General features: G+C 43.6%; 1 protein-coding gene across 3 annotated transcripts in view; it reads left to right on the top strand.

Annotated features, from left to right (window-relative positions):
* Positions 1 to 3,004: 3,004 nt before the first annotated feature.
* LOC137430847 (inactive tyrosine-protein kinase transmembrane receptor ROR1) overlaps positions 3,005 to 12,746 on the top strand; it is a 290,148-nt gene continuing 280,406 nt past the window's right edge. For all 3 annotated transcript variants that reach the window (XM_078779503.1, XM_078779501.1, XM_068121624.2), the window contains exon 1: positions 3,005 to 3,242. In XM_078779503.1, the coding sequence (XP_078635629.1) occupies positions 3,134 to 3,242 (109 nt within the window). In that variant the 5' untranslated portion in view covers positions 3,005 to 3,133. The remainder of the gene's footprint in view (positions 3,243 to 12,746) is intronic.

The following is a 12,746-nucleotide window of genomic DNA, read 5'->3' as shown; positions in this document are numbered from 1 at the left end:
TGGTGGAGATCTGAATGTGGATTCGGATACGATTAAAATTTTTAAAAGTGATTCTTCACCATTGAGAGATCAGGTGAAAAGCGATATATAACATGATATTTAAAAAAAAGTTATGGACGAGTTATGACTAAACTTGGTGGATGAGTTGGTTAGGTGACAAGAACAAGCCGATTAGATTTTGGTTCAGGTCCGAATCCAGATCTGGCCTATCTGTCGGATACAAAACAAACTGTTCAGCCTGGTGGAGGTATGCACTCTACCGAGTGCCATTCTAGTTTAACAGTGCGTTAAGATACTCCATGAGCATTATCACAAAGTTGAACAAACCATGTCAGAGAGAGAGTGAAAGAGAGAAAAGTGAAAGAGAGAGAGAGGAGGTGAGAAGAAAGAGAGGGGAGGGAGAGAGAGAGGAGGGAGAGGAAGTTGGACGGTCAGGGCGAAGTTTCCTTCTGTATCCATCCTGCCTACTCCATTCCTCCTCTGCCCACTCCATTCCTCCTCTGTCCTCAGCCAACTGCCTCCACCCCTCAACCTCACTGATGTCCCTCTTCACACAATCCTCCCATCTCAACCGTGGTCTACCTCTTTTCCTCCTACATTGTTCCATCAACCCATCTGCTCTCTTTGCCCATCCCCTCTTCCCCCATCTGAACCAAATGTCCAACCCATCTCAGCACCATCATCGGTGTCATTTCACCGATAAAATCATGTTGATGCCCAATTTTGCAAGCAGGATATTTGCCCTCTTTTTAGACAAATTCAACCTCCGCCACCTGATGTTGCACCATCATTTCATGGTGGGTTTTATAAGGAGCACAGAGTGAAATCAAGAGTGCAACAAATTAACCTTTTTAAAGTCCATGAAATAATTTAAATTGATAGATTGATTTAAACTTTCTCCATCACTGGGGACAGGTACTTTTGCTTGTAAACTTATCTTACTATAATTCACCAAATGTCTGTCCGTCCGTTCCCAGGTACCGCAAAAACGGCTGAACCGATGGCAACGAAATTTTGGGTGGATAATCCTGGGACCCCCTGGAGTAAAATAGGCTATATTGTTTTTCCAATTTTCCAATTTTTCCAATTTTCCAATTTTTCAGTTTTTCCAAACACGATGGAATAATATTTACCGATATGAACAGTGATGTGGCTTAAATTGAAATTCTACAAATACTGTTTAAATTTTGATGATTTGCGTGTGATATGATTTAACGGATGTTTATATAAATCGTTCAAAATAAAAAAGCCTTCAATTTCTGATATTTTGTCTTTTCATTTGGGCCTCCCAATTAAAGCCGCGCCCGTAGGGCAGGTACCGTTGCTAGTATTATATAATGTGTCTGAAATAATTGGGGCGGTGGGAGTCAAGCACTTACCTGAGAGTTAAGGAGGAGTGGAAGTGGAGGTAAAGACTACTGATGAACTGCTTCGATGGAGAACAAAGGAGTAAGTTTTTGCTCCGAAGAAGGGCAATGCCCCCAAACAAGAGTAGACGACCCACATTGTTTCTCACGGCGGTAAAGCTTAGACTTTCTCAAGTCTTCTTTGGGAAAATCCATCGTTACCTTTGACCTTTCAAATCCAGGGTTAATTTCCCAACCTGATTATAAACTGTCGGATTGGTGCTTCACAAACTACATCATCCCTCAGATGGATAATACGCTCAGGATCAGCGTGATAACATTAGTTGGTGTTCAAAAAAAAAAGAAGAAGAAGAAGTTGTCTTTCGTGAAGAGTAGGTGAGTTATCATCGACACCTTGGCAAAAATGAATATAATTATTCTGAGCACCGAATCTGTCTTCAGACGGAGCAAGAGCCGAAAGTAAAGGACGAAATCCGTTGGCACAACAAGAGGAACGCGTTGCCTTGGGGTTAATTGAACATCCTGCTGGGGTCAAAAGGTCTTGCGTTTCTCCCCACTCCCCTGGCTCCTCCCCCCAAGCCATCGGCACCTCCGACTCCCAAAGCCCAGGTCCTCATGTCCACGCACCTGCGTCCCTGCGGCGCCGTCTTATCTGATCGTTTGAGGAGTTCGCGCGTTCGCGCTGCTAAACCCTTCCATATGCAAAGCCTCTGACGGTAATGAATCTCGAAAGCCTCCGGCGGATTTAGCAATTCGGATGAAACGAAGATACGAAGTCGGTGATTTAAAACGATGACAATTTTAAACGCCCCGAAAACTTCGTCATCGCCAAATGGTCTCGCAGCGCGAAGGACGTGGGTCATGTCTCCAACAATGGCGACGGGCTCCTCACCCATCAATCGGTTACTAAGGAGCGCCGGTTGTTGGAAGCGATGTTATAACGACTCGGCTATGATAACTTCGGCTCATACTTGCGTGTGCAGCCTGCTGCTGCTGTTTGCATCATTTTTCGGAAGCACCGCCGTGCCGCTGATGCAGTGCCCCTATTACTCGTTTGGAACGACGATGGGGCCGAGTCAACCCACCTGGTGTTACCTCAACGGCTCGGCAGGGACTCGACCTCAAGACCCTCAGATCTTGAGGCAACCACCTCAACCGATAAACCAACACCGGGGCTCGAATTGCTCGAATTTGCTCCAATTTGGCAAAAGGTCAAACTAACGGTGATAGCAGAGCAGAAAGTTTTCAAACAAAAGGCAAACAGTTTTATAGACGCAGCAATTATTACCGGTTTATAATGACAACTTTTTCACCAAAAAATGACGAAAAAGTGAAAAAATAATTTTCACCTGAGTTTATGAATTTATTTTTTTTCGCAAACTTATTGCGTTTATCACGTGGTTTCATCGTTGTTGCCATGGCGACTCGACGACCCCGGACGCTTTGGGCTCTCCGCGCGCGGCGCATCGTCCAGAGTCGATGTTCCTTTCCCGGCGCCGCGGAATTCCGTGCCCGGCGAGAGGTGCAGGGCGGAGTGGGGAAACCTTCGCACGTCTCGTGGGGTGAAGCAGCGAAGGGAGGGCTGCGGGGTTGAAGGAGAGATTGAGTAAGTAGTTGTTGGGTCAGGATTGGGCGGTGCTGGGCTGACGTCGTGGCGCCGAGCCGGCGGCCCGGGAGGCAGGGGGTCCAGCAGGACTCGCCAGGCGTCGGGTCCGCACGTCGTGCCGCCTGTACTTCCATGTGAGCACGACGCGCACGAAACGTTCATGGTCGGCGAGGCGACGCACGGAGGCGCGATGTGGCGCAGCTCGGCGCGTGCTTGTGTTCTGCTGTTATGGCTCGTCGTGCACGGAGCTGTGCGCACGGGAGGGCAAGGTGAGACACCGGGCTCATTCAGTAGGTAACCTCGGAGGTTGGGGAGGAGCGGGAGGGTGTGCAGGGAGAATGCGAGGGAAGGGCCGTTAACGTGACTAATACCATGTTATTGAGTTCGCGTCCATGAACACCTCGAGAAGTTTCGTGCGAGGCGAAAAACCACATTCGTGCTCTAGTGATGCTCCAGAAAGTTTTTGCATTACTTTTGTGACGCCATTTTGGTCGTTTTGATGTTTTTTGATGTTACATTTTGATGGTATTCTTGCAAATAAAAAAATTCAGAAATAAAACCTTCACTTTTGGAATTGCAATGTTTAGCGTTTTCCTGTAAACAGGAGTTATTACCGCTGCCGCCGATGGTGGACCGAGGTTATGTTTCACCACATGTTTGTCTCTGTTTGTGAGCAGGATATCTCAAAAAGTTGCACACAGATTCGGACTAAATTTGATGAACAAGTTCGATGTTTGACAAGGAAGAAATGATTCGATTTTCGTGAAGATCCGGATCTGGATACTAGAAAAGTAGAATCTTTTAAAGTGTATCTTCATCATTAAGAGATAGCGCAAAAACGATATGGAGCACAATATCTCAAAAAGTTATGGGCGGGTTACGACAAAACTTGGTGGATGATTTGAGTAAGTGACAAGAGCAAGCTCATTCGATTTTGTTTCAGATCCGACCGATCAGTGGGATACAAAACGTAAACTGTTCTGCCAGGTGGAGGTGTGCGCTCGACCGAGTGACGTTCTAGTTTTTCATAAAAATATAATGATTCAATCCATTGTTTATTGATGTGCTTTCCATGTAATAGTACGTACTTTATAAATTATATTACATGGTGGAAAAGGCACTTTTTGGTTTTGTACCAGACAAACACATCAATTACCAGTGGATGAAATCATATCATATATATCATATAATCATATACAGTACATATATGTATATGATTATATATATATATATAAATATAAATATATATATATATATATATATATATATATATATATATATATATATATATACATACATATATATATATATATATATATATATATATATATATATATATATATATACGTATATATATATATATATATATATATATATATATATATATATATATATATATACTGTATATATATATATATATATATATATATATATATATATATATATATACGTATATATATATATATATATATATATATATATATATATATATATATATATATACGTATATATATATATATATATATATATATATATATATATATATATATATACAGACTTGGCATTTAATATGGAATATTTTTTTTGTGGGGGTGAACTTACTTTTCAAGATGACTTAGAACCAAAAGTTCATTGGAATTATGTTGAAATTATTCTAGATTTTGTTAATGTGACCTTTAAAAGAAACAAAAACCACATTTGACATTTCGAAACAAATAAATTGATCCTTGAAAGTGATGTAAACTGATATCGAACTCATTTCATGGACAGTCCTGTGTTAAACTTCTGTACGTTTTCCAGAAGTATCTCTTTATTTTGCACATTAGCCAAATGTTTTTTAACAAAAACAAAAGTTAAATTACGACTGGGATTACGGACAGTAAAATTACAGTTCAGTACTTTGTGTAACCCCCACGAGCATTCAGGAGAGCACGTACACGTTGAGGAATGCTGTTCACGAGATTTACCAAGGTTTGGACAGGAATCGCTTGCCATGCAGTGACAATAGCCTGCTGCAATTCACGCACAGAGGTCGGCTGCTGGTCCAAGTGGTCGATTTGACGCGTTAATTCTGCCCACAAGTTCTCTATCGGATTCATATCCGGGGACATGGCAGGCCACTCCATGTGCTCTACACCACGGTCAGCAAGAAAGTGTTGGATCATGCGAGCACGATGAGGCCGTGCATTGTCATCTTGGAAGACAAAGTTTCCTCGAAAGGCTGCACGAGCAAATGGAAGCAATGTTTCTTCCAGAATGGCCCTGTACTTGAACTGGTTCAGGTTTCCATTCAGAACAACCAGGTCAGTTTTGCCCCTTGCATGAAAGTGCAGCCCAAACGGTCACCCCACTACCTCCAGCTTGGACTCGGCACTATACAATCTTTGTTGTAGGCTTCATGCACTTGTCTGCACACTCGGACGCGGCCATCTTGACGATAGACCAGAAATATAGACTCGTCACTGAAGGTCACGTGATTCCAGTGTCCTGGCTGCCATTGACGGTGCTCTCTGGCCCACTGCAATCGGCGCTGGCGGTGTTGTCTGGTCAGGAGTGGCTTTCTCAGGGGACGTCTGGCATGATAGCCTGCTTGAACCAGTCATTGGTTGACTAGCCTTATGGATACAGGCACATTTGTCAGTTGCTGCCACTCAGCCCTAAGCCGATTAGCTGACTTGGTACGGCCATTGCAGACTAACCAGTGCAGCTGGCGATCATCCCTCCTTGTGGTTCCGCGGGGACGTCCTGGCCTCGGTATTGGAGTAGGGACATCCCTCTGAGCATTTCGTTTCAGGATCTTTGACACCTGACCTTGAGTGATGCCATACTGCTGAGCAATAGCACACTGTTTCATGCCGTAATTTCGTAAAGCCACCACTCCATGACAAACAGCATTGTCGAGTTGACAGACCATCTCCAGAGGAAGCGGCAATAACATTTGGAGACGTGCAGCAGTTGTTTTCCACTAATACAGAACGCAACAACCCTTGTATACCCGACTGTGAAACCAATCATCAAATGCACCTGTCCGTACATTTTGCCACGCCACCTGTGATATAATCCTGTTGTTGACTTCTTGCTGCGACAGACAATCAGTGACATGGTTCTTTTAACAAATAAATCACCAAAGTGTAAAAGAAACTCACCAGATTGATATCCTGAGTTAAGAAAGTAAACCCAAGTCAAGAAAAAAAATATATTCCATATTAAATGCCAAGTCTGTATATATAAAATCATATACATATATACATACATACATATATATATATATATATATATATATATATATATATATATATATATATATAATTTCAAAACACACCTGGTCACAAGTGTGCCTCACTGACCGGGTCCTCAGTCGAGGTCCTCAGCATCATCCCGTTTCAGCCCTTCAACCTCGATACGGTCAGCTAAGGTGGGCCAGCAGGGGCACATACGCCTCCACATGCAGCAGCTACACCCGGATGCGTACATACCCCACCCCCAGCCAGTAAGAACGTAGACTACAACAACAAAACTGCCTCCACTCCCAGAATCAACAGCCCCTCATCCACTCACTCACACACCACAAGACAACGAAAAAAAAAAAATCGACCACCTACCCTTACAACATGTGAATAAATATATATATATATATATATATAAATATAATTTCAAAACACACCTGGTCACAAGTGTGCTGCACTGACCGGGTCCTCAGTCGAGGGTCCTCAGCATCATCCCGTTTCGGCCCTTCAACCTCGATACGGTCAGCTAAGGTGGGCCAGCAGGGGAACGAACACATCCACATGCAGCAACTACACCTGGATGCGTACATACCCCCACCCCCAGCCAGTGCGAACGCAGACTACAACAACAAAACTGCCTCCACTCCCAGAATCAACAGCCCCTCATCCACTCAAGCGCACACCACAAGATAACAAACAAAAACAACCGACCACCTACCCTTACAACATGTGAATAAATACATATGTATTTTTATTTATATATATATATATATATATATATATATATACATATATATATATATAAATAATGACCAGGTCCTATCAGGATGACTGACCGGGTCCTATCAAGTACTATCAAGTACGGGAAGGGGGAGGGGGAGGTGGGGACGGGGAGGGGGAGGTGGGGAGGGGGAGGGGGAGGGGGAGGGGGGAAGGGGGAGGGGAAGGGGGAGAGGGAAGGTGGGAAGGGGTAGGGGGAGGGGGAGGGGGAAAAGGGAGGGGGAAAAGGGAGGGGGTTTTATGTTCAATGGTCTGGCGGCGGGAATGGAACATCACGTGATCGCTCTGAGCGAATCAGCGCGCTGCTCTGCCACCGCTCAGATTCCGTGTATAATATTCCTCGCTGAAATGCGCTGAGGTAAATATGAATAAAAAATATGGATCTCGTCAAATATTTTTAGGTCAGCCATGTCCTTCCCAGGCTCAATGGCCATGTCTGTGCCAAATATCAAGTACGTGAGCCTCTCCGTTTATGAGTCTATCGGTAACATTACACACACACACACACACACACAAACTGTGTTTTATATATACTAGGGCATGCCCGTACTATATATATGCCCGTACTATATATATATCTAAAATTATATCCCCCCCCTCTATTTACATGAAATGGTTTGGTCCATTCGCAACGCCAAAGCGAACGGCGAACGGCTTGCGAGTACGGTGACAATCCCCCCCCCCCCTCTATTTACATGAAATGGTTTGGTCCATTCGCAACGACCACAGAACCCCCCCCTCTATTTACATGAAATGGTTTGGTCCATTCGCAACGCCAAAGCGAACGGCGAACGGCTAAATCGCCATAGCTCGGTAACTACTTGTCCGATTAATTTCAAACCTTGAAAAGGCACATCCTCGGGTCCCCAGCAATATACCTGGCAAGTTTAAAGTATATCGGACCGGTAGTTGTCGAGAAACAGCGGTCACAGACAAACATACATACATACATACATACAAACATACAAACATACAAACATACAAACATACACACAGAGATTACTGGAATTATATATACTAGGGCATGCCCGTACTATATATATATCTAAAATTATATCCCCCCCCCTATTTACATGAAATGGTTTGGTCCAAAGCGAACGGCTTGCGAGTGGTGACAATCCCCCCCCTCTATTTACATGCAATGGTTCGGTCCAAAGCGAACGGCTTCCGGAGTTTGGTAAAGAAATCGCCATCGCGTACACAAACGCGCAGGAAAGCGAATGAATCGCAAATTCGTTTTTATTAGTTGTAAAACATAATGCCCAATTATTCAATTAGCGCCAACGTATTTTGGCTGTTTGCAATTTAATCGCAAGGCAAAGTAGAAAGAGAAGAGGGAAAAAAAGAAAAGCCTTGCCTTGCTGCAAACAGCTGCTGCAAACAACAACAACAGGGAAGGCTGCACTGTCCGGAAGTTGGCATATCGCAGTTACGATTATTTTAGTGTTAATGGCCAATTATTCAATTAGCGCCAACGTATTTTGGCTGTTTGCAATTTAATCGCAAGGAAAAGTAGAAAGAGAAGAGGGAAAAAAAGAAAAGCCTTGCATTAACGCATTAACGCTTGCATTGCATTAACGGTTCGGCACACGTGATAGCTCGCTGCTCTCTGATTGGTTGAAGCGTTTTTTGGACATAGCTCGGTAGGTACTTGTCCGATTAATTTCAAACCTTGAAAAGGCACATCCTCGGGTCCCCAGCAATATACCTGGCAAGTTTCAAGTATATCGGACCCGTGGTTGTCGAGAAACAGCGGTCACAGACAAACACACAGACACACAGACACACAGACACACAGACACACAGACACACAGACACACAGACACACAGACACACAGACACACAGAGATTACTGGAATTATAGATAGATATATATATATATATATATATATATATATATATATATATATATATATATATATATATATATATATATATATACATATATAATTATATATATAATTATATAATTATATATATATATATATATATATATATATATATACTGTATATATATATAAATATATATATATATATATATACATATAAATATATAATAAATATATGTGTATATATATATATTATATATATATATATATATTTATATATATATATATATATATAAGTTCAAAACACACCTGGTCACAAGTGTGCCGCACTGACCGGGTCCTCAGTCGAGGTCCTCAGCATCAACCCGTTTTGGCCCTTCAACCTCGATACGGTCAGCTAAGGTGGGCCAGCAGGGGCACATACACATCCACATGCAGCAACTACACCTGGATGCGTACATACCCCCACCCCCAGCCAGTGCGAACGCAGACTACAACAACAACAACAACACCTCCGCATCCAGAATCCACAGCACCCAACAAACATGGTGGAACACTCAAACACCCACCTATATACCCTTCACCACTCACCAACGCAACACACCAGATAATTCATACACACACATACACACCCATACACACACATACACACACACACAACACCAACCAACCAACCACCTACCCTTATAACATACACCACTCAATATACAAAAACACACACTCGTGCAAAAATTAATTCATGCAAAAACCCACCCCCTCACCCACTCACTCAAATACACAAAATAAGAAATAATAATAGTAACAAAAAACAAAACAAAACAAAAAAACCACACACAACCAACCTACACCATTCGACGTGCCTCCATAAACTTCTTCCATATCCAAAATGAGCCTTTCGAGGCAACCTGGGCCACGTTGTCACACATCCTCCTTCTTTCTGTCCCACACACTCCCAGCCTAGCAAGAAATGCAGAAAAGGAATTGCCAATATACCCTCTACACCCCACCTCAAATGGCTGACACGAAACTCGCCAACCCTTCTCCCGGCACTCTGCCTCCAGCTCACTGTACATTCCTCTCTTCCTCTCGTGCACCTCCTCCATATTCTCTTCCCAAGGTACCGACAAATCCCCTAAGATGACCTGTCTTGTTGCACCTGACCAAATGACAATGTCAGGCCGCAACCTTGTCACACAGATCTCCTCTGGGAATACCAATTGTGGCTTTAGGTCTGCCACCACCTGCCAATCACAAGCATCTGACAGCCCTCTTGCTTTCCACCTCCTCCTCTTTCCACCTCTTACCACTTGGCCCTCTTTGACAAACCACACCTCTCCCCCATCACTCTCCTTCTCCACTCTTCTTTCTCTCGACCTCAGCACCTCTTGTTGCATCATCTGCACCACCACCGCCAGCACCTGATCATGTCGCCACCTGTATCTTCCTGCTGCCAATGCTGAGCATGCACTCAGTGCAGCACCGTTCCCACACCTCCACACAAATAACATCTCTCCTTCTGCAACAACCCACACAATCTCAAGTTTACTGGTGACGGAAGCACATCATATGTTGCCCGCAACAGGAAATTCAACAATATTGGCTCCATCCTCCAAATCTCTTGCCACTTCAATATCCTCACCCGCACACCTTCCCACATTGTCCAAGCTCCTTGCTGTGCCTGACCGACTGCTTTCACATATCTCCCCTCCTCTTCCTTTCTTCTCACCTCCCTCTCAACCATCTTCCTCTTCTCTTCCACACATGCCTTTCCCCATCGCTCATGCTTCATCCACCCCAAGCCATGCTTCCAATGCTGTACCATCCCCATGACCTCCTCCTGTTGCAACCGTTCCTCCATCTCGTCCACCTCTGCTCTTGCATTCCACTTCCGACTTCCCTTATTCTCTGGGAGAGCATTCTTTACCACTGCATCACTTGAATACTTGAATCCCTTGAAATATATATATATATATATATATATATATATATATATATATATATATATATATATATATATATATATATATATATATATGTAATCATGCATAAAAATTGGCAAAATTCTATATATTGGCAAAAGCTCCAATTGAAATATACATATATATATATATATATATATATATATATATATATATTTATTTATTTATATATATATATATATATATATATATATATATATATATATATATATATATTGTTGCAGAACCCAACGTCGGCCTCGGATCCCTTCTCGAGGGGGGATTAGTCCCCTCGTTTGTGACTGACCGACGTGGTCCCTGCAGGTCCCAGAGGCAGGTGAGCAGCTTCGTTCGCGACCGCGGATAAGATGTTAATTTGCCGAGCGGATGGCAGCCGCGGCACGAACCGTTGACAAAAACTAGACCCGATTCTCAAACGTTGGCCAAATCGTGCCACAGGTATTCAATTTGGAAAAGACAAAGATGACGGATGTGAAGAAGAGGAAGACAGAAGTAGTAAATACGAATATAATTTATTACTACTATTTACAACCAAAAGAAACCAAGGAAGAAGGAAGGATAATAAAATAAAAACAGAAGAAGAAGAAGCGGACACAGTGCACCTTAGCTTATCTATAAACAGTCTTACTTAACCCAGGACAGAACAAACAAAACAAACTCACGTACACAAGAGGATGGAATGGCAGGAATGGTTTGGAGGGATGAGAAGGGGAGGAAGGCACGGAGCTGGCTGGAGCTTGATCCCGCACGGGACGTCGGGCTGGACCTCGACGGCCACCGATGCCACCGATCCTGGTTCCCGCGGGGTAACGGGTCGGAGCTGCCTGGTGGAGCCAAAGCTGCTGGTGGGGGGTTGGTGTGACGGGTTCTCTCTCTCTCTCTTGAACTTAATCGTCTCTTCTTGCCGCCGTGGGGACGTCGCGTGCTTTCCCAGGACTGATCTGAGGTGGGGGCGTCTCCCGCGGGTTATATCAGCCCCACCCTCTCACCTTTTTGAACCTCCCCGATCGCTCTTCCTCCGCCCTCTCAAGCCAAACCCCTCGTGCTTGGTTGGTTGTTCGGGGCTGGCTCACTCCTCCCCTCTATGACGAGGTGGAGACACGCCTTTCCTTCCCGACTTGACCGCGTGCGTAATGGAGGTTTTGGGGCGATTCGAGCGAGCCCCAGCCAAAGGGCAGCAGTGGCGAATGCAGCAAACCGCCCAGTGCAGTTGGCAATTGACGAAAGGGGGGATGTGCAGGGAATCTACCTTGTTTGAATTCGATGCAATGCAGTGTTAACTAGTGGAAAACAGAGCCTTAACCTAATACACAGAATAAGGAAATAACTACCAACAAGGAGGAAATCTATGATTTGGCTACGTGATGGTATATGACCTAACTAAGGGACGCCCTTTGACCTTTATACACAACAACTGGAGGAAGGAGGGTGGTCTTTACAATTCATTACATTAAAAAAAAACACAATTCTCATATCCACAACAATATATATATTTTCTGGACTGTTTTTGCAATTTATCCCTTAGCTGATTGGCATACACCGGGGTCAAGCCGTTTTGGCTTGATTCCATCCTTTTTCTGCAATTTATGCCTCAGCTGATGTTGCCACATTCTTATTAATATCATGTGGCAAATGGCTTTGATATGGAATAAACTTGGCACCAGAGCAGATAAAGAGCAGATAAATAATTATATATATAAACGTCCAACTGCTGGGTTGAGCTATATAGTGTGGGTTTGAAGCTTGACCCCGGTGTAAGCCATAACCATAATGTTTCTCATGCAGAGTGATTGAAGCATTTCCAGCTTAAGGACCTATGATCTCCCAGTATGAGATGTTGGTGCGGTGAAATATCCCAAAGTATCTTTCACAAAGACTGGAGGAGATGAGTTTTTACTGGCAAGCTGGCCAAATTCCACATTCCTGCCACATTCATCCGATCACCTGGCAAAGAGAGT

Source organism: Myxine glutinosa, chromosome 1 (assembly GCF_964187855.1).
Source record: "Myxine glutinosa chromosome 1, kmMyxGlut1.1, whole genome shotgun sequence".
Classification (NCBI taxonomy): domain Eukaryota; kingdom Metazoa; phylum Chordata; class Myxini; order Myxiniformes; family Myxinidae; genus Myxine; species Myxine glutinosa.
Note: the sequence above shows the minus strand (reverse complement) of the source record. Positions and strands in the feature narration are given on the sequence as shown.